The following is a 23,679-nucleotide window of genomic DNA, read 5'->3' as shown; positions in this document are numbered from 1 at the left end:
CTCACCTAGTGAGTCCCCTAGCAGCTTTGCTGGACTTTTGGAGTTTATTTTTTTCACTTGGTAAGAGTGTGAGCTTTTCCCGCACTCTTACCATGTTTTGCCATGTATATTTCACCTGTTTTTGTGATTGTGGGCTCTGGAGTACACCACTTCAGTAGCCCCCTTCTTTTATGTGTTACACAGCACCTTGAGTGCAGTGACATAGGGTTGTCTTTTAGACTTTCCACCGACTCCATTTCTGAGGCTGACTACTGTCCCCCAGAAAAGGGTAAAGTTGCCATTAACTTTACTTAGTCATTTTACCACAGATCCAGTACACCCCATCTTACATGGAGTACAGGAAAGGGTTACTCCATATACCTTTTTATGTGTACCTCCTAGAGCATTGTTTTGCTCTTTTAACATTTAGACTTGGCTGGTGGCAGTGTTATCTACCCTAAATTTTCTACTGCGATTATACTATATGAACGTGGTATTGTTTTAGGCTATTATATTAGCCTCAAACTTAAACCCGCTTGACCAAATACTTTTTTTTTTGGCCCCAGTCGGGTTTAGTCGCCATTTCTTTACGTTATTATCCTTCTTGTGTTTTACTTTGCGCGGCAAACCAGGTTTGCCTCCTTTGTTCACTGTCTTTTGGTGGACTTATGCCAAGACGCCCTCCTCTAGGCTCCTGGGTGTCTAGGTGGGCTGAATGTGAGGGAGGGTTGTAGTCACCCCCTGCATAGGGTATCCTAGGAAACCCAAGGCGCACTTTGCCATGATTGGCCGAGGTGGTTGTCTGGGCTGGACAACCACCCTGCTGCGTGATTGACAGCCAGGCTGTGTGAATGGGGGATTTTCGCATAAAAGGCAGGTCTCATGGGCTAGAAGTCAGAGTCGCCACTGGAACTACAAGGAACCGGAGAGAAGCGGAGAAGAAGACGGCTGCGACAACTACCACTTCCCAGCGAAGCCCTGCTGCAGTCCTGAGCCATCTACCCTTCGACGACCAGAAGATCCAGTCCGGAGTCTTCTTGCCTTGAGTCTGGTGGGGATAACTAGCTCATCTTCCAGAGCCAGAGGATCCTCTTCGTGGTCCAAATCGCTGCACACTGCTGTAGGGGTCCGGATAGCCATCTGAAGAACCTCTGTTTTTAAGGGGCGCCCCTTTTATTTACAGTCGCTGCTGCCGGCCTCATCCCTCTGTGGTGCAGACCTCTCCAGAGATAATCCTTCACATCGCAGCTCCAGGAACCGTGGGTCTGCAGGAAACTACCAGAACAACTGCCGTTGCACCAGCTCCTTAATTGAATAAAGGTACTGTGTTCTGCTTGAGGAATTCGGGTGAACCCCTTTATTTCGCCTCCAAGGCTTGCCCTTGTTTTCCCTCCTTCTTATAACTTTTGCTTCCTCTGTTTACAATATCCAAGTACTCCTGGCAGCGTTGAATCTTGAACTATCCGACGGTGTGATCCTCAACAACAGGAACCCGGTTCCACTTGACACTGGCTCCGGCCTATTTAATCTTGAATGTATGTCTATGAGTGTTCTCTGATTCTGTCTGCCTTGACAAAAGCATTGCCTATGATTTCTGCCCCCAACTCTCTGTGGTTAACTCAGGTGCTAAGTGTGTTTTGCCCCGGTAACATTTCTTGCCGCGGATACGCGTTTCTCTAGTAAGACTGAACTGTCATTGCTGTCAAAAAGTGATCGCAAGTGTATTCCCGGTGACGTCTTTTGTTGCACAACACTGGTGCGTTAAAACATAGGGTACTTACCTTGAGTTAGAGTGTACCAAAGTCAATTGGTTGGTTGTAGTGTATTTTACGTGTGGTTTTGAATTAATAGAAGTGTTGTGTTTATAACAAATGGTTTAAAAATAAATGTACTTCTATTTTTTACCTGGAACCTTGAGTCAGTGTTCGCTTGAGTCACAGTAATTGTGGTCCCTTTGTGTAATCTCTGCTACTGCTCATATACTCTTGATAAACCTGGCTGCTGCGCTACTGCTACCACTTTAACATAGTGGTACAGGCTTGTACCAAAGGTAAAACTTGTATTGCCACTTGTGGTCTTAATTGTGTGCAGTGGTCCCTAAGGGCACTGCACAGAATTCAGCCTAACATCAACTTTTTTAGTTCTTGGAATATAGTGACTATATCCCCTGAATGATTTGGGATCTCACTCATGGCAAAGTAAATCTTTAGCTATCATCATTGTTTTAAAGCCACTTCACATCTTGGAACAAGCTTGCTTTCTTTCAGGCACTGACATTCCCCACTGGTACTTCAAGTCTGCCTCTCTGGTCACATTAAAAGTGGTAGAAATAACCTCAGATTTTCCATTACCAGTCCTTAAGGGCCCGAGAGTAAGCAGGTCACACCCACTCTTTAGCGTACCCCCCTTTGTCCCTCTTTCATATAAACCATTTGAATTAAGCACACTCAGTATCATGAGGGGTATATTGGTGTTACCATATGTGTACAAGAGAGGGGGCAACACAATGTCCTCTGGGGTCGGGTCTCACTTGAACACCAAAGATGTAGTGTGCTGACATGTCTGGGCAGTAAAATAGTATTTTGAACACCATGCTAGTCAGAGATGTGCCTGAACCTACTAAGCGACTATACAAGGAGCTGGTGGTACGGCAAACCAATCTACCTCTTCAGTGTTTACGGAGTATAACTTTCCAAAAATGAAACCATGAAAACAAACTAAAGTTTGAATGTTACTATTAAATTAATTCTCTAAATAGTGAAGAAGAGAATCATTACATGTCTTGGGCACAAGGTAACTACACACAAACCAATTTCTGTAATGAAGATCATTTAACTAATTTGGCTTAACATGAAAAGCATTATAGGGACCAGAGGTCCCCGACTGGCCATCTTCCCCAAACAGTGAACAGATCTGGTTGCCTAAACCCCAGGCCCTCGCTGCGAACGGGGACCTTGCTCCACTTTCTATCTCTCACTAACATTATGATATATTTTATTTGTATCACGCTCGAACACAAGTGTTTTCTCAAGAAACACACATTCTGGGAGACTTAGTAGGAAGGTAGAGCACTTTCACTTCTGCACCCAACTCTGAAGTGCCTAGAAAAAAAAATGAATGGCACCATAACTATGAGAACCAGTGAGCCAATCATGTATCGCCACAACATAGCGCCTAGATTGCCACACAACCATTGCAAATGAACTTCTGTGGGCTACTCAACCAATAACACTCACATGTACAAAATGCACACCACTTCTACCAGTAGCAACTTTGTGAGGTAATAGATATACAACAACTATGCTCACACCGCAAATAGATTATAATTGGGCAGCAAGGTAATGCTATTTGAATTTGCTAGAATTTGCCCTTGAAGGTAGGAACAAAGTGAGCAATACAGGGGACTTAATGGGAGCCATATCCCAATCGTCACCAATTCCAAGGCATGGGGCTCAAAGGCCACTATCTATACCTTACACTTCTGCCCCAAAATAAATATAAACTTGTCATCAGCAGTCAAGTCCCTAGACCTACTCTATCCTGACATGGACAATATCGCCAAGGGATATATCGGGACAGACCCCAAGACACTGACAGACTTTCCTGTCAGCAGGCAGCCATACAAAGACATTATGAAAGTATTCTTTTTTCCATTTTTGGGGCTTCCACCCCCAGCGGTGTGAAGAGTGCTTTATTCCTGGGATGCGACGATTGCTGCCCTCATCAGAACATCTAATCACCAATGGCACCATCACCAGCTACCTGGGACCCACCTCTCAGCCCCAACTTTCTCAAAATGTGTTATGAAAAAAAAAAAAAGTCATTGGTTTCTCTGTCACTCAACCGACTCAAATGACTGTCATTCCATCGCCAGGATATTTTTTTTCCCCCACAGAGTTTTTTGATGCTGATTCTTGGTGGAAAAAACTCATTGAAATGTTTTTCTATTTGGGGTGGGAGGGGCGTTCCCTCCCCAATCTTCCCCTTCCAATTTACTTACAATTCCCCACACCCCGATGCCCCTTATATCCCTTTACACCTCCCACTAATATTTTTCAATGTGTTTTATTCCGCCACAAAATGAAGGCAAAAGACATTCTGCAAAAAAAAAAAAATAAACTCACGATGAATGAGCGTTGTACCACCGAGGGCCCTCACAAGTTACATAATCTATCTGAAGCATAGAGCCATCCCATGGAGTAAAAACGTGTCAGCACAGTGACAGAAGCTGATCACTGGAATGCAGCCCCGTCATGGCTCAACTCAGGCAGATAGAGAAGCATTATCCTCTGAACACCAGCAACAGCTCCTAAAGTAAAGATACGAACAGCAATACATGCAACGATGCGACAAACCCCAAATCTGAGCCAGGAGTTAGATTTCCACATAGACGTGTCATGCATGGAAACCTGGACACCAAGGATAAACGCTCCTTGTGGTCAGCCATATGAACTGCCATATGAAGGAATCCCGTGAAATAAAGGAAAAAGAACTGGTTAACATACTTGCAAATAAAATGGGAAAATATGAGATAAAGTTCCCAAATGTTGGCAGTCAGGGAAAGGGAATGGGAGGCAAAGCCTGGCTTTAATAATTTTGCCAGTTATGTCCATCATGGCAACATGACAGCGATGGGAATGGCACCAGGCAGGCCTCTGATTTCTTGGTAAGTAGTTTAGGGGAGGGTTTGGCACGAATAGCCAGCCTAGTCTCTCAAGACAACGCATAATCGATCATATGTCATCTGCATTTGCATTGCTGTTCAAAATAGTGCCTTGCACTGAACCACACAATGAAGAACTAAACACTGGTTTCAATTCTAACTCCTACAGTGGTCGCAAGTGATGCACATGATGCGTCTGAATCATACCTGAACCTGGATATCCGAGTCAAGCTGTGGAACCGGACCTCATAGGGATTGGTGGGACCAAAAAGCATGACCTGTAGGAAAAAAAAACAGTATAGTTCTCCACTTAACAATGACCCTAATTTTCCAAATACATTATCTTAGAAAGAAATACTGATACTAGGCGTTCTTTCTGAAGTCCTCTGGTGAGGGCCTAGTAAGACCAGCTTTTAGTTTGCGTGCATGTTTTCCCATAATTAAGTACAAACAATCGCAATGGTAAATGTAACAGAGCAGCCTGGCTTTAGTCTTAGAAGGAGAGAGGGCTGGTGGAAGGTATGGCTTACACACATCTGCACTAAGGATTTACGACACAATCTAATTATTGAAAATATATACTCTAGTTAAAGGTTGTGCATTAAAGAATCAGCCACAGAAAGGTAAGTGTAAAGTCCTAAGCATAGAGGTTTGAAACAGTGCAAGTGTCCCAAGGAGAGACACCATACAGTTTAAAACAAATTTAACTCAGTTGCTAGACCTAGGTATGATGACCAGAGTGTCAGAGAAGGTTGGAAGAGTCTGCACACAGTTTGAGTTGTGGTTACAGGGGTGAAGATTTTGGAGGAGAGTAGGGGGGTCGGAGGGGTCTCCTGAACACCTTCCACAGGGCTGAGGTTTGACTCCCATAAAGTTATTGTGGAAAGTTGCATTCCTCAAAGGGGCACCACTTGGGATGGATGGAATTCCTGAATGCTTTGTTGGGGTGCAGCCTCATTTTCTGGGGTTATGTGCCGCTTTGCCTTGAAAGAAATGTGCATTAGATACAACAGGTTAAGTGGCTCCTTGTATTTCTATTTCTTTCTGGCAAACATGATCATATGTGCAGGACAATTCTAATATCCATGGACATATGCACTGAGGCTCCATTGACCTTCAAAACGTGTTAAAATATTTCTTTAACATATAAGCAATTGTGGACTGGCCATATGGAAAACCGGTAAGCTTTCACTTTTTACAGTTCCCAAATAAATCATACACTTCACTTTGAACATGCACGTCTTTTTTGAAATAGCGGGAGGAGTCCGTGCTGCTGTGGGGCGGTGGGAGGGATGGTTGCGGTACAAGGAGGCAAAAGTGCTAAACACTGGATGATTGTTGAACAGGCTTTTTTGTTGCTAAGGAAAAACTACTAGTATCACAAATCAGGACCATACTGGGCTGCTCCAGGACCTCACAGTCCAGGTGCTCGTGAGGCAATGGAGATGGAGGGCTACAGAAGCGGGGTGGAAAACATGACAAGCCATTTAAGGCTTGAGACCGTCAGACACACTCCATGGAATAGGAGGCTGGTTTCATAACATTTTCAAGGACAGCTTTGGGTTTTGAATCCAGCCCTTCATTTTATACCCTATATGTTAGTGTGCATTCACAATAATACAGGATAATTTGTTTGCTAAATGTAAGATGCGTTCAAAAGGTTACCTTACAACTTGGTGTGCCAAATTTGTTGGCATTGGAGCATTCGGTCAAAGTCCTAATCAACTCTTTTTCTCCATTTCTGTAACAGCTTTGTTGAGCATCCTTTCTCTTAGAAGTGCTGACCTGATCTTTCAGCATTTCATGGCTTTGCTAAGAGATAAAAGGTTAGGCCTTTAATTCAAGTTTGTTTTTACAATCAGAAGCAACACCACAAAGGATAATGATGGTTACAAACCGCTGCTAAAAAGAGGTGCATGCCAAATGCAAATTAAATATGAACCCAGTTAAGAGAAACTAGAAAGTAGAATTCACGGAAGTTTCATACATTTAAGTAAATATTTCTTGGACGGACTTCCATCTTCTAAAAGATTCCAAACGGACACTGGAGCGATGGAAAAACGGTCACAAGCCAATCTGAAGTGACCATTAGTGGCCCCGTGCAGTACATTGACACGTAGTTTACCTTGGATAATGCTGTTTTTGACAGATGAACACATTTACCTTCTGGAAAGTTGTTTCGGAAGGATAAGTTAAAGCCTGCCATAGATTCTCCATCTTCTGAAAAGCCATTCAGACGCTGTCTACTCTGAAGTGTTCCAACAGCCACCGAGTGCCATCTTCCTCAGATCCACCTTTTTACATCGGGCAACCGCAAAGAACAGCAGAACCTTAATTTGTAGATTTTTTTTTTCTTTAAAAATAGGTTAAAAGTTCCAATTGGCTAATCATGTACATCATTTGGGAGGGTAGTAGGCGGGGCAATGAGGAATTGGCGTATCCATCTTAGAGAGAAATGGCTTACCCCAATGTTCTTTCTATGGATTCTTGTCCCGCAGATTACTCAACTTCTGAAAGAATCCCAATATCATGCAAAAAGATCCAAGAGTTGAGAGAGGTGGGTTATGAAGAAATTAAGTGTTACTCACCGGAGTGACTAACATACTCCTAGTCCATAGTTCCCTTTCCTCCATCCTGTATGGGTGTTCCACTTTAGGGACGGGAACAGAACCTTTTGTCAACAGAAAAATAACACTATTTTTTACATGCTTGGGGGGCGCAGCCCTGAGAGCATACGCTCCCCTAACACCTGCCCACCGCTGCTACTCTTCAAGTCCCCTTTGACGTGTCGGCTGCATTTAACAGATTAACCTCACTGCTCTTATTTAGGGCGAGTGGGGGGGTTGGAGGGGGGAGGAGGATGGTGGGACATATGGAGAAAAGGGCGTTAGGCAGAATCCTGGGCAGTGCCCTTAGGGACCACTACACAAGATTAAGACTACAGATGGTAGTACAATTTCACCTTTGGTACAAGCCTGTACTACACAGAGTGGTAGCAGTAGCGGAGCAGCCAGACTTACCTCATGAGCAAATGAGCAGTAGTAGAGATTACACAAAGGACAATTACTGTGACTCAAGCAAACACTGACTTAAGGTTTTTGGTTAAAAAGTAAAAGTACATTTATTTTTAGACCATCTGTTCACAAAACACTTCACTTCTATTAAATTAAAACCACACTTCAAATACACTACACACAACCAATTCCCCTTGCGCAGAACATTCAAGGTAAGTACCTTTGGATTTGACAGACCTGTGTTGTGAAACAAAACCGTTACCGGGGGTTATTACGCTATCACTTTTTGACAGTAATGACAGTTCGGTATTACGAAAGAGAAGCATACCCGCGAGAAGAAATGTTATCGTAGTCAAACACACTTAGCACATGAATTAACAGAAGAGAGTTGTGGACAAAAATCATAGGCAATACTTTTGTCAAGGCAGATAGAATCAAGAGACACTTTCTAAGACGTAGAAAAAAGTCAATAGGCCTGCGCCAGTGTCAATGGGACAGGGGACCTGTTGTAGAGGATCACAAGGTTAGAACAGTTCACGATTCGAGATTGCCAGGAGTACTTGGATATTGTCAAAAGGGAAGCAAACGTTATAAGAGGGAAGGAAGACAAGGGCAAACCTTGGGTGAGGAGAAAATGGTTCACCCTAGTTCCTCGAAGTCGGACACAGTACCTTATTCGTATGAAAAAGAGCTGGTGCCATGGCAGTTGTTCCCGGTAGGTCCTGCAGACTCACGGTTCCTGAAGCTTCAGTCGCGAGGACAAGAAGGAGGACTTCTGGAGCGATCTGCACTACCCAGGGATGAAGCCAGCAGCAGCAAAGAGACGGTGAATAAAAGGTGCGCTCCTTTAAAACAGGAGAGGCTCTTCAGATGGCTATCCGGACCACTACAGCAGTGTGCGGCGATTTCGACCAAGAAGAGGATCCTCTGGCTGCGGAAGGCGAGCTGGTTGATCCCACCAGCCTCAAGGGAAGAAGACTCCAGACTGGATCTTCTCTTGTGTTGAAGGGTAGATCGCTCAGGACTGCAGCAGGGCTTCACCGGGACTCGGGAGTTGCAGCAGCCGTCTTCTCGCTTCTCTTCGGTTCTTTGCAGTTCCAGTGGCCACTGACTCCCAGCCCAAGAGTCCTGCCTTTTATGCCAAAATCCCCCATTCACACAGCCTGGCTGTCAATCACACAGCAGGGGGTTGTCCAGCCCGGACAACCCCTCCAGCTAATGGACACAAATTACGACTTGGGTCTCCAAGGAGACCCTGTGCAGGGGGTGCCTAAATCCCTCCCTCACATTCAGCCACCCGAGACACCCAGACGCCAAAGGAGGGCTTCTTGACAGAAGCCCACCAAAAGCAGGCGAACAAAGGAGGCAAACCTGGTTTGCCATGCAAAGTAAAACACAAGAAGGACTTTAACAAAAGAAATGGGGACTAAACCCGACCTGAGCCAAAAGAAAGAGTATTCGGTCAAGCGGCTTTATGTTCGAGGCTAATAGCCTAAAACAGTACCACGTTTATGTAGTGTAATCGCGGTAGAAAAGATGGGGTTGATACCACTGCCACCAGCCAAGTCTTTCTGTTTAGAGAGCAAAATAAAGCTCAGAGGCACAGACGAAAAGGGGTAGGAATTAACCCTTTCCAGTACTCCATGTAAGATGGGGTGTACTCGGTCTGCCTATATAAAGTTAATGGCAACTTTACATTTTTCTGGGGGACAGTAGTAAGCCCTGTGTCACTGCACTGAAGGCGCTGTGTAACACACACAAAAAGTGGGGCTCGTGGAGTGGTGTAGCTCCAGAGCCCAAGATTACACAAACAGTAGAAATACACATGGCAAAACACATAAGAGTGGGAAAAAGGCTCACACTCTTACCAGGTGGAAAAAAATAAAGCCCAGAAATCCAGCAAAGCTGCTGAGGGACTCACTTGGTGAGTGAAATTACCCATAAATGAGAATTCGCCCTAACAAAGGGGATTATGTATTAGGAGTATGGAACAAGTTACTTAACTGTAACTGTTGTTCTCCAGCATGGGTCTGGCATGGATTCACATGCTCATGAATATTCCACGTCGTCAGGCTGGGAATCCTCAGTAAAGAAAAAAATCTGTTTCAGTTTCACTTCTTAACTGTCTTTCTCCTAACAACCAATCACTGGTCTCTGGGTCATACTGCCCCCAGCCAATGACTGCCCTCTACCTAAACCCCTCCTCTGGCAGCCGTCTTCAGATTTGGTAGCACGTTAAGTGGGAGTAGGACCAAGTGAAGAGCCGCAGAGGGGTAGGCGGGAGGGTTTGCACGTGAATCCATGCCAAACCCATGCTGGAGAACAACAGTTACAGGTGAGTATCTTCTTGTTCGTTCTCCAGGATGGGGTCTGGCATGGATTCACAAGCTCATGAATAAAGAACACATAGTAGTGTACACATGCACAACTACAGGAGGTGGCAAGGCTCAACAGTAAGCATCTCAACACAAATCTCTTACCTCCTCACCAGGCTCACCTTCAAGCGAACAGGTTGCACAGCACTGCTTGGCCAACTCTGGACTCCTGCCTGGAATCCCTGTCAACGCAGTAGAACTTTGCGGAGGTGTGATTCGACCTCCACGTAGCAGCCCTGCAGATATCAAGCTGGGGCACACCAGACAGGAACGCTGTAGTTGCAGCGATCGCTCTGGTCGAATGGGCTCTCGGACGGCCAGGCAACGGTCAGTTCATCAACCAGTGACAATGGGTGATGCAGCCAGACAGCCACCTGGAAATGGAAGTCTTTGAGAGGGCCTTCCCATGGTTCACAGGCCCAAAGTTCACAAACAGTTGCAACGTCTTCCGGAAACTTCGTGCAGTCCACATAGAACTTCAGTACTCTAGCCCCATCCAGCGAGTGCAAAGTCCTCTCAGCCAGCGACAAAGGCGTCAGGAAGAATACAGGTAACACCAAGGGCTCGTTTAGATGAAAGTCTGACGGCACCTTGGGCATGAAGGAGGGGTGCGTCTGTAGCACCACCCTCGTCTCGTGGAATGTCAAATGAGTTGGTTTACAAGATAGGGCCTGGATCTCTCCCACTCGTCGTACAGAGGTGATGGGCACAAGAAAAGCTGTTTTCTACAACAAAAATGTCAGTGGCGCCGAATGTATAGGCCCGAACGGAGGACCCATGAGCCTAATAAGCACCACATTGCGCTCCTACGCCGGGGCCGGAGCCTTCAAAAGCAGGAACGAGTAAAATAGTCCTTTGACGAACTCCTTGACCAATCAATGAGACCATAAGGATGACCGTCCTGGAGATCTGGTGTAGCGGGAGATAGCCACCAGATGAACTTTGATGGAAGCATGGGCAAGTCCTGCCTTGGCCAATGACAACAAATACAGAAGCATCTGCGGAGAGGTTACTCGTAGAGGGTTAATCTTCTGATTATGGCACCAAACTGCAAGCATCTTCCACTTGTGCCCATAGCATTTGAGAGTAGATGAAGCTTTGGCCTTGGCAAGCACCTCCTTACAATCCGCTGGGAGATCGTAGCGCCCAAACTCTAGTGCTGCAGGAGCCAGGCTTTCAGGTTCAGCTATCCTGGGTCGTGGTGCAGAATCGTGCCTCCTTCCCTGGCGAGAAGATCTGCGACTGCCGGAAGCTTGACTGGAGGGGACGCTGACAAGTCCAGAAGGTCCGGGTACCATATCTGCCTCGGCCAAGCCGGTGCAACGAGGATCATCCTGCACCGGGACAGTCTGAGTTGACTGACTAGTCAAAACAGCAATGGCAACGGAGGGAACGCATACAGAAACAGGCCATCCCAGGGGACAGAGAATGCGTCCCCCATGCTCCCAGCTGGGGAAACCTGCTGGTGAACCTCCTGCATGTGTTGTTCGTTGCCGTCGCAAACAGATCGATTTGGGGATTCCCCCATTTGCTGAACAGGAGATCCACTTGGTCCTGCTGAAGTTTCCACTCGTGGCAGGAGCGCAGCTCGCCACTGAGAGTCGGCGATGGTGTTCTTAACTCCTACCAGGTGCAACGGGATGAGGAACATCCTCTGGGCAACGGCCCAGTGCCATAGGTCCTGCGCCTCTTTGGAGAGCGCAGGGGATCTGGAGCCCGCCTGCTTCCTGATGTAATTCATTGTGGTAGTACTGTCAGTGAAGACCCGCACCAACTTGCCCTTGAGGGACAGCAGGAAGGACTTGAGGGCCCAAAACACTGCTTGCAGCTCCAGGTCTTTGATGTGCAACAACATCTCCTCCGGCAGCCACAGGCCTCTTGCGTGAAGACTTCCGGAATAAGCACCCCAACCGTCCAGCGAGGCATCTGCTCATGACCGTCTCCTGGTACGGTGCGGTCTGGAAATCCGCGCCTCCGGACAGATGTGAGAAAACTCCCCACCATCTTATCGCTCGACGGAAGCTCTAATCGAGCTTGATCTTGTCCTGGAAGCTTCCTGACACTTGTATCCAACGTACGTCGAGGAACTCTGTAGTGGACGCATCCGCAGCCTGCATAATCAGATGAGGTAATGCACGACGACATCATGGCGAGCATAGACTTGATGGATCTCACCGTGGAGACTGTCAGGGCCAACAGACATTGCACCTTGCCCAAAATGGCTGCTATCCTCTCCTCCGACGGAGACGCCAGGAACGACACCGTGTTGAGTCATGATCCCAGAAACAGCGCACCCTGCGATGGAATCAAGCAGGACTTTGCATAGTTTATCGTGAACCCCAGATCCGTCATGAGTTAGACAGTCCTTGCTGTGTGTGAGACTGCAATGTCATTTGAGCTTGCCCGGAAGAGCCAGTCCTCCAGGTAAGAGTATACGTGGATCCCTCGTAGGCACTGTTGAGCCTCCACCGGCGCCAGGCACTTGCTAAACACTCTTGGCGCTGACTTCAATCCAAAGGGAAGGGCCTTGAACTGATAATTTTGCCCTTGAACCACGAAGCACAGGAACTTGTGGTGGTCCTTGTGGATGGGGATGTGAAAATAGGCATCTTCCAAGTCCAGTGACTATAGAAAATCCCCTTCTTCTAGCTGTCCTAGCACGTGCTCAAGAGTCAATATCCAGAACTTTTGGGACTTGAAGTACTTGTTCAGACGGCGGAGGTCTAGGATGGGCCTCCACCCGCCAGTCTTCTTTTTTACTAAGAAGTAACGAGAGTACACTCTGGAGCCTCTTTGGGACGAGCTCTAACACTCTCTTTCAGCATGGCCCGTACCACCAGCAGGAGCCGAGGGATGAGGTTTTCCTGCCGGGCCACTGGTGGTATATGGGGACACTTCCATTGGAACGCCAGGGTGTGTCAGTGGGAGAGAGCGCCCAGCACCCAACGATCGGTGGAGATGGTCTTCTACACGCTGATGAAGTTCGCCAGGCGGCCTCCCACCAGGATGCACGGGTGGGGACCCAACTCCACGGCCAGTTCAATCCTGTTTTGACATCGAAGTTCCGCCTTGGGGGCCTTGGCAACGACTTTGTCCTCCGGATTTGGCACGGCCCCTATAGGTCTCCTGGACTGACAAGCGACAGGGCTGACGGTAGGACAAAGCACCTCCACTGAATATTTTGGAAAAACCTTGGGATTTTCTTCCGGAAGTCTGAAAGGATGGGCGTCGCAGTTGAAGCGTGCCCAAGACACTTTGATGCCTGAAGAGACGTGTCCATGGTCTTCTGGAACAACACCTTCAACTGAACATCTTGGCGAAAATTTGTGGCTCTGAGCCAGCCCTGCCGATGAAGGCAAATGCTGTTTTCCATTTGGCTGAACCCTGTGTCGGCGATGTCCGTGGCTACTGTAATGGCGTGGACCAATGCCACCTCGCCTTCCTATAGAATCTCCAAAGCTTCCGCCCTCTGGTTGTCGGTGTCACGAATCGCTCCCTTCGCTCCCGTTCCCAACACTTGGGGGCATGATTTGGGGTTTATTCCCTACTGGACTTTTCCTCCGAACCTTATGCTACAGTGCTGTGATGAATTGGGAGCGCTAAATCCCTATTTTCCAAGCTACTTCCCTTCCGGATCCATTCCAGGTTTTTGGCAGCCAGCATGCTTCTTTAACCAAATGACTATGCTTCCCAGAATGCCTGGCCCACTGCTTCACCTCCACCCTTGCAGGACAAGGTTGGGTGGAGGATAGGCATCACCTGTGGCTGCAGGTGCAGCAGTCAGCACACCTGAGGCGTGTGCTCGTTAAGCAGCTTTAAAAGCCTCAGTCTTACTTCAGTCCAGCGCTGGTCATCGTTTGCAGTGTTCCTGTTGTGACTAGTCCCTTGTTCCTTGCCTTTGTACCTAGTTCCTGTTTTCTTGTTCCTCCGCCCTGAATTTCGGATTCATGCGCTAATTGATTTCTGCTCCCTTGATTCCCTTTTTGTCTTCCTCTGTTTGCAGGCAGCATTTCTCAGTGCTTTCCCCTTTTAGATGCAGCCCAGTTTGTCTGTGTTCTATATTTCTTTGACTCTGTCCTTTGCTGCTGTAAACCCGTATGCCTTAGCCTTCCTCTTAGATTAGCATCCTGTCTTTCCCTTGGAGGGGTAGGGGGAAGTTTGCATTGGTTATTTCGTTTTTCCCTGCTCCTGATCCTTATTTTCCATTGGGATCCATTCCATGTTTTCCATTGCACAACTGCATTTATTTCCCATTTGATATTTAGGTGTGGTGTGCGGTTGTAGCTAGCTCCTGTGTGAATGCTTATGTTTTCCTCACTAAATTGTAAACACTATTCCAACTTAGGTATTTAGTTTTCCTCCCATTGCTGTTATAGCCTTTCTGGGTCCCAGTTTCATCAACAGGATTCGTGGGCTAGCTGACATTCAAGAGGTTTATCTCGTCCTCGTGAGTACTGTTCTTTAGTTCCCTTATTTAATACCATCAAGAGTGTTAGTTCACAGATCCTGTCATTGCTTGCCCTCCACGTGGGTTTAGCGCTGTCAGTACCTGTAACAGCAATTGGGGGTAAGGCGCTTGCCGACTTTCCTCGCGGTCAGGTGCTTACCCCACATCCCTTTTCATATATTGGTTTTGTTGTCACACTCTATTTGCACTCCTGGGTTCTAGCATACATGAGTCGTTGTTCCTGTGTGCACGTAGTTTAATTCGAAGCCTTTCACTGTGTAATTTAGTGCACATTTCCCTTGCCATATTCGCTGCCTTTGTACTCGCCCGACTAATCCTGACAGTCGGGAAGGAAGTCAAGGAGGGGAGCGATTTTGAACCAAAGCTCCCTGTCGTAAAGTGCCACAATGGCGAGGGCGTTGGAGGCCTTGATGGTAGTCCCTGTCTATGTGAAAACTCTTCGTCCCATGGAATCCAACTTCTTCCCCTTACTGTCCGGGGGGGAGGGGGGGGGGGGGCGAGGGGGGTGGAGGCTGCCGAAGAGGAGACCGAAGACGACGACTTGGCTGCTGCGGAAAACAAGTCCGGAGAAGGGAGGGACCGCAAGTACTCGGGCGCAGAGTCCGGCAACCTGTATTTCTTCCCATAAGGGTTCTTCATGAGGGGCAAGAGCTTGTCCCAAATGTCGTCCAAGAGCGGAATCGAAAGTACAGTCTTCAGCTTCACCTTGCGGCACTGGTATAGGACACCCTCTTTCATCTTCTCCTCAGGGACAAGCTGGAATAGCTCCGAAGCCCTGGAAATCATGGCGTGGAACGAGCCCATCTCAATGGGCTGCGAAGATCTGGCAGGCGGAGACTGAGATTCCCCCAACCCGCGCCGTCCGTGCCAGTGCTAGTCGTTGCCGTATCAGGATCTGTCTCATCCAATGGGGGAGGGGGGGAGGGGGAGGGGTTAAAAGGAGGCAGAGGGTGAACTCTCCTCTTCTTGGATGGTGGTTCTCCTGATGGTATAGGCACCGCGGGAGGGGTCGTCGGCGCAAGAGGCATCCTCGTTAGGAGCTCGGAGCACAGGGTATACAAAGCGAGAATATCCAGTGAGATATCTCCAGGTGGCTGCTGAAGTGGTGGCGACGGAGAAGGCGTTTGCGGCTTAGGCTAGTCCTGCAAGCCCTCAACGCCCTACTCCTCTTCATCGGTCTCCTCGTCGTCACCTTCATCATCGGCCTCGTCGGGATCCCTGACGTAGGGCATGCTCTCGACGCATCGTTCCTCCTGGAAGGTCCGGATGTTGGTGAGCTCCTCCTCCGAGGAGATATCCATGCCCTGGAGGGCTACAGTGCACCCCCTTCTCTGCGACTAAGGGAGACGGTTTCAGTGAAATGATAGGCATCCTCTGGCGTCTTTTCGATGGGCTGAAAAGAGGATTCCCTCCGAGCAGGCAGCGATACTCTTGCCGTTGTGGCCGTGCCCTGCGGATCCGCCAGGACGTGCTTCGCGAGGGACGCCACCAATCCTTCGATGGAAGGCTGGGCCTTTGTCTGATGCACCTGGGCCTTGCCAGCCTTGGTAGAGTCTGAGGCCTTCAACTTCGGATGAGGGTCAGAGCCCCGCTCCCCCTTGGCCTTTTCCGGCGGGCCTGTCTGGGTCTTCTGCAGGAGCTTGCCCAGATGGTCCGACTTCCTTTTCTTTGAAGATTCTGACCATTGGCTTGTGATCAAAGCTGCCGGAGACGCTGTACTCGCCCTGTCCACTGAGGAGCCCGTCTGAACAGCGCTCACGTTGGCAGTGGACTCGCAGTGCTTGGCTTTATGTTGGGCCCCCGCAGGAGGGGGCCCTCAAAGGTTTTAGAAGATTGCCCGGCTTCTTCTGGGCAGGGGAGGCATGCTGCCAGGACTCACCCAGAGCAGGGGCCTTGGCCTGCAGCCACTCGTTGAGACCCCTGTAATGATTGTTTAGCGTGTGCTGCACCATATCCTGACAAAACGCACAGTCATCCTCCACGTGCGTTGGGTCCGAGTGCAGGCAGTAAAGGCATAGGGAATGTCCGTCGTCCAAAAAGACATTCCGTAAGTTGCAGACGGGGCAAATCTTGAACAGAGGCGACAAGTACATCTTCTCATCCGCAATGTCCACACGGCATACGCCTTGAAGACGCTTCTGGAATCCTCCAGGAAGAAAACTAGACGAAATTCGCCCTTGAGGGGCGCTGAATGTGATGCTGGAAATGCATTGGAGGGACAGGGCCTCCCTGTCCTTGTCCTGTAGTCCTTTTTCATTTGAGTTCTGTATTGTTTTCTGCCCAGGAGTCCATGTGGGACTCCTGGCAGTGCAGCTCTTCCTTTTTATTTTTTGTTTTTTTTTTAATTCAAACCGTTGTTTATTAGTTCGATCAACAAACTTTTACAACTTTGTTATAGGTTTCTTGTTCTTACAATTGAATATTTACAATACTTTAGTTCATTTTCTTTCGATTCTATTCCCTTTTCTTTCTTTATACAATTTAGTGTAAATTATATAATTTAACAATTGAAACTTTCGTGTACTATGAACCATGTGGCAAACGTTCTTCTACATATGTATATACATTAAAAACAAGGAAAGTAGAATACATCTATGTTAGTATTTCAATCGGTCCACTTGAATAGCGTTTCAACAAGTTGTGAAAACCACAATTTACAATCAAGCGTAACTTATCATGAATATAAAAGCGATGTAATAAAATAGAAACAAAAAATCCACATGACACGTAAGTCAACAGGCGATTACCACTTGTTATAGTGGAAGCAGTGTAGATAATATAAGTTCGCTCCAGAATATTAGTTCACCCCTTCAAGATTTTGATACATAATCTCAAATTCTCGGTTTATGATTATTAAAAATCTGCAAAGGGATAATACAAGACTTGTTCTGTTACCCCACATGCAGGCTATCCAGAACCATTCTCTTTTAATAACATCTGAGCCTACAACATCTGTGTCAATTGTTAATAAACAAGTTAAAGTGGGGACGAAATATAACAATGTTTCAGATATTCTATGATAGACACGTCATTACAAAACCTACATCCCAAACCACTATCAGATTTTAAGAGAAGATTCCAACATCGAATTCTTTCAAGAGTTAGTGGTTGATTCAGTTTAAATCGGAGATAAGTTTCCCTACTTTTGTTACATGGAAATTGCATCACATAAGGTTTGTGCGGACGTCTTGGGGTGCTGAATTTAGCAGCTTCTTTGTATAATTTAAGTTCAGCTATTCCATTTAACGTTTTGCACCAATCATGATCAAATATACGCAATTTGACATAAGTTGGTCTAAATTCCACGTCTGATGGTTTAAGTGCAATTTCATCAAGTAGATGAACCATTCGTTCGTAATATCTTGTAATAGAGGAAGGTTCAGGGGCAACCATTAATTGACCAAGATATTCATATAAGCAATTGTCCGGAGGATATAACATTCTGGCTAAGTTAGACAATAGCCGCCAGTTGTAGCGTGCAGATAATGCGGTAAAACCAAGTTCCTGCCTTACTACCATGTTGGGAATGGAATTGGTCAAGCGCAACGCCCCCTTTCATATACGACCTTGCAGTTGGTCAAGAAAGTTGTTCATATTCGCAAGCCACATGTCTAAAGCAAAAAGGAGCACTGATTCCACTTTCAATATATAGATTTGCAGTAGTGGAAGCAAGGAGAATTTGCAGAACTGGATATAAACCATCCGCATTTGGGTGGCAAGAGGAGCCGCTTTCTTATTCAGTACCTCTTTCCACATTGCCAAGGAGTTGGAATCGGTTATTGTGTAGCCAAGGTAGCGAATGGCAGGAACTATGGTAATGGTGAATCAAGTGAATCATGCGAATTTTTGGTGTGTTGTACAGACCCCTGGGATACCCCTATGGCACCCATGGGTGGGGGTACAAACCTGGGCCCCTACTGTATGTTTTCGGGCACCTGTGTGTGGCCCACAGAGCAGGGTATGGGCTGGTGGCAGCGGCATGCTGAACTTGACAGGTGCTCCGAGTATCCTATATTTTGGGATACCCAGGCCCTGCCATTGGAATCAGTTGATTCCTAATAGGAAACAAGATGGGCCTGTGGCCTCTTGCTTTCTATTGCCCGTTACCTTGTTTTCCCAAAGTCCTGGGAAGCTCTGACTCTGTCCATTCCCCCTGACTGGCTGTTGGGTGGACATTCCATATATGGTGGTGTTGTAAAGTCCAGGCCAGACTGGCTGGAGCCTTCCCAGTGACTGTATGTTGTGGGTTCACCCTGTGGGTGGGACCTGTGTGAATGGAGTGTGTGACCAATATGCACTTATGTAGATGTCTGGTTTCTGGTGTTTGACACCATGACTGAGACAGCCCTGCCTGAAACTGGTATGAATGCAGTGTGTAGTGTTGAATGGCTGGGTACTTGTCCCAATACACATTCCTTGTTGTAAGTGTCTGAGAGGGAGGAGTATGGCCTGAATGCACTGAATGCCTGACTGCATGAATGCCCTTCTGTATGATTGGCTGCTGAGTGTGACCCAGCAGCGTGGATGAGAGACAGAATAGTATATCTGGGGACCTCTCACCACTAGAAATTGTTCAGAACCTGTTAGGGAGAATTCTCATTTATGGCTAATTTCCCTTACCTAGGGAGTCCCTCAGCAGCGTGGCTGGATTTCTGGGGTTTATTTTTTTCCACCTGGTAAGAGTGTGAGCCTTTTTCTCCCACTCGTACAGTGTATTTTTGTGTGTGTTGTACTTTTTGTGCTCATGGTCTATGGAGTGTCACCAACTCCCTAGGCATCATCTTTTTACTTGTGTGTTACAAAGCACCTTTAGTGCGGTGACACAGGGATGTCTTTTATACTTCCCTTGTGAACTCCATTATCTAGCACAGATCCACTGACCCTAAGGCTTAAGGGCGCTGGCAACATAAAAAAGCAAACAGAATGTCCAGAAGGAACAAGTTACTTACCTGTAACTGTTGTTCTCCAGCATGGGTCTGGCATGGATTCACATGCTCATGAATATTCCCCGTCAGGCTGGGAATCCTCGGTAAAGAAAAAACCAGTATCAGTTTCGTTTCTGATCTGTCTTTCGTAGTAGTAACCAATCACTGATCTCTGCGTCATACTGACCACAGCCAATGACTGCCCTCTACCTAAGCCCCGCCTCTGGCAGCCATCTTCAGATTTGGTAGCACGTGAAGTGGCAGTATGACCAAGTGAAGAGCCGCAGAGGGGTAGGCGGGAGGGTTAGCATGTGAATCCATGCTGGAGAACAACCGTTACAGGTAAGTAACTTGTTCCTTCTCCAGCATGGGGCATGGATTCACATGCTCATGAATAAAGAATAAATAGCAGTACACACATGCACAACCACGGGAGGTGGCAAGGGCTCAACATTAAGCATTACATCAAACTCAACATTAAGCAATTCTTACCTCCTCACCAGGCTCACCTTAGGCGAACAGATTGCGCAGCACTGCTTGGGCGACCCTGGACTCCTCCCTGGAATCCCGATCGACGCAGTAGAATTTCGTGAAGGTGTGTGTCGACCTCCACGTAGCAGCCCTGCAGATGTCCAGCAAGGGCACACCAGATAGGAACGCCGTGGTAGCTGCGATCGCTCTGGTGGAATGGGCTCTCGGACGGCCAGGCAGCGGTCGGTTTGCCAACCGATGACAGTACATGATACAGCCGGAGAGCCATCTGGAAATGGAGGCCTTTGAGAGAGCCTTCCCCTGATTGACGGGTCCAAAGTTCACAAAAAGTTGTGACGTCTTCCGAAAACACTTTGTGCGGTCCACGTAAAACTTCAGCGCTCTAGCCACATCCAGCGAGTGCAAAGTCCTTTCGGCCGGCGACGAAGGCGACGGGAAGAAAACAGGCAAAACCAAGGGCTCGTTGAGGTGGAAGTCCGACAGCATCTTGGGCATTAAGGAGGGGTGCGTCCTGAGCACTACCCTCGTGTCGTGAAAAGTCAAGTACGGGGGCTTGCAGGAAAGGGCCTGGATCTCTCCCACTCTTCGCGCGGAGGTGATGGCCACAAGAAACGCTGTTTTCCACGACAAGAACTTCAACGGAGCCGAATGCAGAGGCTCGACCGGAGGTCCCATGAGCTTGGTCAGCACCACGTTGAGCTCCCGGGGCCGGGGCCGGAGCCTTCACCAGCGGGAACGATCTGAACAGTCCCTTCATGAATTCTTTCACCAGACGATGAGACCACAAAGACGTCCGCCCCGTGGTTCTGGTGTATCGGGAGATCGCAGCAAGATGAATCTTGATGGACGCGTGCGCCAGTCTAGCCTTGGCCAGCGTCAGAAGGTACGGCAGTACCTGGGGAGCCGTAATCCGTAGAGGGTTAATCTTCTGTGCGTGGCACCAGACAGAGAACCTCTTCCATTTGTGTCCATAGCATTTAAGAGTTGAGGATGCCCTGGCCTTTGCAAGAACCTCTCTGCAGTCGGCCGGTATGTCGTATCCTCCAAACTCTAACGCTGCAGGAGCCAGGCCTACAAGTTCAGCGAATTCGGGTCGTGATGGAGGATGGCGCCTCCTTCCCTGGAGAGAAGATCCGCGTCCACTGGCAGCTTGATTGACGGGGACAAGTCCAGAAGGTCCGGGAACCATATCTGCCTCGGCCACGCGGGTGCGACGAGGATCATCCTGCACCGTGACCTCTTGAGCTGGTTGATGAGCCGGATCAGCAATGGCAATGGAGGGAACGCGTATAGAAACAGGCCCTCCCAGGGGAACGAGAAAGCATCACCCATGCTCCTCGGCTGGGGAAACCTGCTGGCGAACCTCCGGCACTTGGAGTTCGTCGCCGTCGCGAACAGATCGATCTGGGGTGTGCCCCACTGTCGTAAGAGGCGGTCCACTAGATCCTGTCGTAGTTCCCACTCGTGGCACGAGCGCAGCTCTCTGCTGAGCGAGTCGGCGATGGTGTTTTTTATCCCTGCCAGATAAAACGGCACCAGAAACATCCCTTGGGCGACGGCCCAATGCCACAGATCCTGCGCCTCCTTGGACAGGGCTGGGGATCTGGTACCGCCCTGCTTCCTGATGTAGAACATGGTGGTGGTGTTGTCGGTGAAGATCCTCACCACCTTGCCCTTGAGGGACGGAAGAAAGGACCTGAGGGCGCAAAACACTGCACGGAGCTCCAGGACGTTGATATGGAGGGACTTCTCTGTCGGAAGCCAAAGGCCTCTCGCGTGCAGATTTTCGGTGTGGGCTCCCCATCCTTCCAGGGAGGCATCCGTGATCACTGTCTCCTGGTGGCCGGGGGTCTGGAAGTCCATGCCCGCCGTCAGATGCGCTCGGGTGCCCCACCACCGGATCGCTCGTCGGAAACTCTCGTCGAGTGTAATCCTCTCCTCGAGGCTGCCCGTCGTCGGGATCCAGCGCGCGTCCAAGAACTCCTGCAACGGGCGCATCCGGAGCCTGCACAGGCGGATGAGATAAATGCAATTAGACATCATTCCGAGGAGGGACTTGATGGACCTCACCCTGGCCGCGTCCGCAACCAGCATCCGCTGCACCTTGCCCAAGAAGGCCCTCGTCCTTTCCTCCGACGGAGAGGCCAGAAGCGACACTATGTCGAGCTTCGCTTCCAGAAACAGTGCGTCTTGCGCGGGCACCAGGTGGGACTTGGCGTAGTTTATGGAGAATCCCAGGTCCGTGAGTAGTTGGACGGTCCTTGCCGTGTGCTCCACGGCGAGCTCCTTCGTCTTTGCTCGGATGAGCCAGTCGTCCAGGTAGGGGTAGACGTGGATCCCCTCTCGGCGCAGCTGCGCCGCCACCGGTGCCAGGCACTTGGTGAACACCCTGGGTGCTGACCTCAATCCGAAGGGAAGGGCTCTGAACTGGTAGTGACGCCCTTGGACCACGAACCTGAGAAACTTTCGGTGTCCCTTTAGGATGGGAATCCAGGATGGGACGCCATCTCCCGTCTTCTTCTTCACGAGGAAGTATCTTGAGTAAACTCCGGAGCCCCGAAGCCTCTTTGGGACGAGCTCGATGGCGCCCTTCTTGAGCATCGCCTTTACCTTCAAGAGAAGTTGAGGGACGTGGTGTTCTTTCCTGGCCACAGGGGGGACGTGCGGGCACCTCTTTAGAAACTCGAGCGCGTGACCCTGAGCTAGGGCGTCCAGCACCCAACGGTCGGTGGAGATGGACTCCCACACGCTGACGAAGCTCGCCAGCCGGCCTCCCACCGCGGTACTTCGGTGGTGGCCCGACCCCACGGCCGGTTCAATCCTGCTTCGACGAGGCTTTGCTGCCTTGTCCTCCTTGGCGACGACGGCTGTGTCCGCCTGACTTGCCTCGTCCCCTGTAAGCTTCCTGTGACTACGAACAGGCCGCTTGACGGTAGGTGGAAAATCCGCCGCTGGAACCTTTGGAGGCACCCTGTTTGCCTCCGCTGCTCCGAAAGGGCGGCCGCCGTTGCTGGAGAACCCCAAGAGCCCGGGCCGTCTCCGTCTTGATGGCTTGAAGGGAATCGTCCACTGTTTTCCCAAACAGGTTGTTTCCGTCGAACGGCATGTCCAAGACTCTGGTCTGCACGTCCTGACGGAAGTCAGTAGCCTTGAGCCATCCACGCCGCCTAAGACACACGCCGTTGCCCAACTGGCAAAATCATGTGTCAGCGATGTCCGTCGCAATTGTAATGGCGTGGTCCGACGCCACCTCTCCTTCCTGCAAGATCTCTAGGGCTTCCGCCCTCTTGTCTGGTAGGAAGTCCAGCAGGGGGGCCAGTTCGTACCACAAGTCCCTGTCGTAGCGGGCTACGATAGCCAAGGCGTTGGCTGTCGTAGCGGGCTACGATAGCCAAGGCATTGGCTGTCGTAGCGGGCTACGATAGCCAAGGCGTTGGCTGTCGTAGCGGGCTACGATAGCCAAGGCGTTGGCTGCCTTAATCGTCGACGCTGCCGACGAGATGACTCTGCGTCCCATCGTGTCTAATTTCTTTCCCTCGCCGTCCGGCGGGGAGGTTGACGTAGAGGCCGCGCCCCCCCCCGCTTTCTTCCTGGCCGCCGCGGAGACGACCGAGTCCGGGGTCAGCTGTGCCCGAAGGCACAAGGGGGCCGCGTCCGGGACCCGGTACTTCTTCTCGTACCGATCCCTTCTAGCCGGCGTCGTGGATGGGTTCTTGAGGAGGGCGAGGCCCTCATCCCAAATATCGTCTAGTAGAGGTACAGC

General features: G+C 49.1%; 1 protein-coding gene across 1 annotated transcript in view; it reads right to left on the bottom strand.

Moving 5' to 3' along the window:
• The window catches only part of TDRD9 (tudor domain containing 9), a 2,559,831-nt gene that overhangs the window by 658,926 nt on the left and 1,877,226 nt on the right, over positions 1-23,679 (bottom strand). Inside the window, exons 29-30 of the mRNA XM_069638191.1 lie at positions 6,308-6,454; positions 4,850-4,920 (exon numbers count right to left, since the gene is read on the bottom strand). Coding sequence (XP_069494292.1) covers positions 4,850-4,920; positions 6,308-6,454 — 218 coding nt within the window. The remainder of the gene's footprint in view (positions 1-4,849; positions 4,921-6,307; positions 6,455-23,679) is intronic.

Source organism: Ambystoma mexicanum, chromosome 14, assembly GCF_040938575.1.
Source record: "Ambystoma mexicanum isolate Mex_15411 chromosome 14, UKY_AmexF1_1, whole genome shotgun sequence".
NCBI classification, from domain to species: Eukaryota; Metazoa; Chordata; class Amphibia; order Caudata; family Ambystomatidae; genus Ambystoma; species Ambystoma mexicanum.
Note: the sequence above shows the minus strand (reverse complement) of the source record. Positions and strands in the feature narration are given on the sequence as shown.